At 35.6% G+C, this 2,550-nt stretch overlaps 1 protein-coding gene across 1 annotated transcript; it reads left to right on the forward strand.

Moving 5' to 3' along the window:
- Positions 1-248: 248 nt before the first annotated feature.
- Positions 249-2,305, forward strand: LOC132274976 (large ribosomal subunit protein eL14z). The gene is made up of 5 exons (XM_059776353.1): positions 249-402; positions 512-613; positions 1,617-1,746; positions 1,834-1,946; positions 2,069-2,305. The coding sequence occupies exons 1-5, from the start codon at positions 400-402 to the stop codon at positions 2,123-2,125; spliced, it is 405 nt and encodes a 134-aa protein (XP_059632336.1). The 5' UTR covers positions 249-399; the 3' UTR covers positions 2,126-2,305.
- The last annotated feature ends 245 nt before the right edge of the window (positions 2,306-2,550 follow it).

Genomic DNA, 2,550 nt, shown 5'->3' on the forward strand with positions numbered 1-2,550 from the left:
GGACAAAAGGGTCATTTTACATGGCCTGTATTTATAATCATTAATTCATTTAATTGAAGTGAGTGTATTATCGTCATTTTACACCACCCAGGGACCTATTCCCACCAAATTGATAATATAAGGGTTTTTTTTACCACACAGGAACTGATATGCATTATATTAATAGTAGAGGGGGATTTTTATGTACTTAATCCTTATATATTTAAGCCAAAATCACAACCTCCCGGGTCGAAGTGCCAAGCCCAACACCCCCACTAATACAAAGTCTGACCCGCTCCAAACCAGCGTCACACCCCGCACAAAATCCCGATTGATTTGAGCCCTAAACCCTAGCTCGCATTCTTTATCTCCGCCTCTCTGGTCATTCATTCCACAGAGCCTCACAACTAACCAGACAAAATGGTGAGACTGCAACTTACTACTGTTTTTTGGGCAATTTTTTCAGTTTCTTTGTTTCGAAATGAGCCGTTGATTGATCTGTTGAATGATTTTTTTTTTTGTTTTTTTGTAGCCTTTCAAGCGTTACGTTGAGATCGGGAGGGTTGCCCTTGTCAACTACGGCAAGGACTACGGGAAGCTTGTTGTCATCGTCGATGTTATTGACCAGAATCGAGTAATGTTTCCTTTACTTCCTTGTTTGGTTGATTGGAAATCTTGAAAAAAAAAAAACCGGTCTCGTGTTTAATTTTGTTTTAATTCTAATACAAGTGAAAAAGAAAGAGGATAAGACTTTAGTCAGCTAAATAGTGCTCTTAAATTAAGCTCAGCTGCTCAGGTAAGCACGATTAAAAGGAAAAATCCATTATTTTCTCACTGGATAAAAAAACCAATATGTTACTTTGGTTTATTATGGTAATTGGAGTTACTTTCATATAGCATTTGTGGGTCATCGGAGCTTAATTAGATATGATAACAAATTTTCTATATTTTGTGTAGTTGCTGGGATTGAGAAATGCTTCGAATTGGTCATTATGTTGTTGTTGTTGCTGCTGAGTGATCAGGAAAAAAATAGATTTTTTGCTGCATTTGGTTGTTCTATAGCATCCATATTTATATGTTGTATTTATATGTTTTGAATTAAGTATGATAACATAGCTCGTGTTTATGATTGTGGACATGAATTGCGTTAATGATCAAATATGATTTTGCTATGTTTGGGAGCACCAAACGAGTGTTGTAATTGGAATTGAAGAAAATTTAGATTAAAGTTTAGACTAATGTTGCGGTTGGGAGCCAATTCCAATACCAAGGTGACGATTTGGTGCTCCCAAACATAGCGTAATTTCTCCAATTCCTATTCCAATTCCAAGGTGTTGATTGAATGCTATTAGACTCAGACACAACATTCATGTATATCCATTCTTTTCTTTTATTTCACTGTCAAAACTTTGGTTTGAGTGATATGCCGTACAACTTTTTAAAAGGGAAAAAACTATTCATATATTTACAATGTTGAAATCAATTTGTTGACATTGATATATTTGTAATTTGGGATCTCCTTAGATCTCTTGAATGTATATTCAGCATGTAACCCTTGTTTCTTAACTTTCTTCACTTTTTATGCAAAGGGTTGTTTAGCTATCTTACTTGTCTGTCTAAATTTTATGTCTTTACAGGCTCTGGTGGATGCACCTGATATGGTAAGGTGTCAAATGAATTTCAAGAGGCTTTCGCTAACAGATATCAAAATCGATATCAAGAGGATTCCGAAGAAGAAGACACTGGTTGCAGCTATGGAGTCTGCTGGTAGGAATATTAATGAGAAAACGGTGTGAAGCTCCTTCCTGTATTTATTACTATATGTTGGATTTAGCTGTATTTTTGTGATTGCAGATGTTAAGAACAAATGGGAGAAGAGCTCCTGGGGTAGAAAGCTGATTGTTCAGAAAAGAAGGGCCTCTCTTAATGATTTCGATAGGTTCAAACTCATGTTGGCAAAGATCAAGGTTTGATTAATTAGTCCCAAAATTTCTTCAAACATTCTTACTGCTTACTTTCTTTTAGCTTTTAAATGCTCAGACATTTTGAACCTTTCAAGCTAATAGCTGTCACGAATTTGCATGTGCAGAGGGCTGGGACAATCAGACAAGAGCTTGCAAAGCTGAAAAAGCAGACTGCATCCTGAGCACTAATATTTATATGGCAATCCCAATTTTGTTATGAATTTTCTGCAAGTCGTACTTTTGGATTGTTTTTCGTTTGCTTTTGCTGATTCAAAGTTTCAGAGCAGTTTTAAGGAGAATTTTTGTATTTTAAGAAAGACATGGTAATCAGTGAATCTTGCTGGATACTTGTTATCAGTGCATTTTTTGAAGCTTTACTTGTCTGCTGCATGACCAAGTATTGTGAGTAATTTGACAATTTACTAGATCCTGTTTGGTTTTGTTATATGAAAACAGGTTTATGAGTGCTAAAAATAGAAACAGTTTTTATCAGATAAGGTTTGTTTCTTGAATTTTGATTATTTATATTTATCCGTTCATTTGATGGGGCAGCCGTGATACTTGGTCTGGGCAACATGCATCAAAGATGAGCTGCCATGTTCTCTTC

This window comes from Cornus florida, unplaced genomic scaffold (assembly GCF_030987335.1).
Source record: "Cornus florida cultivar Cherokee Brave unplaced genomic scaffold, ASM3098733v1 CherokeeBrave_3.0.0_Hap2_Chr09, whole genome shotgun sequence".
Taxonomy (NCBI): Eukaryota; Viridiplantae; Streptophyta; class Magnoliopsida; order Cornales; family Cornaceae; genus Cornus; species Cornus florida.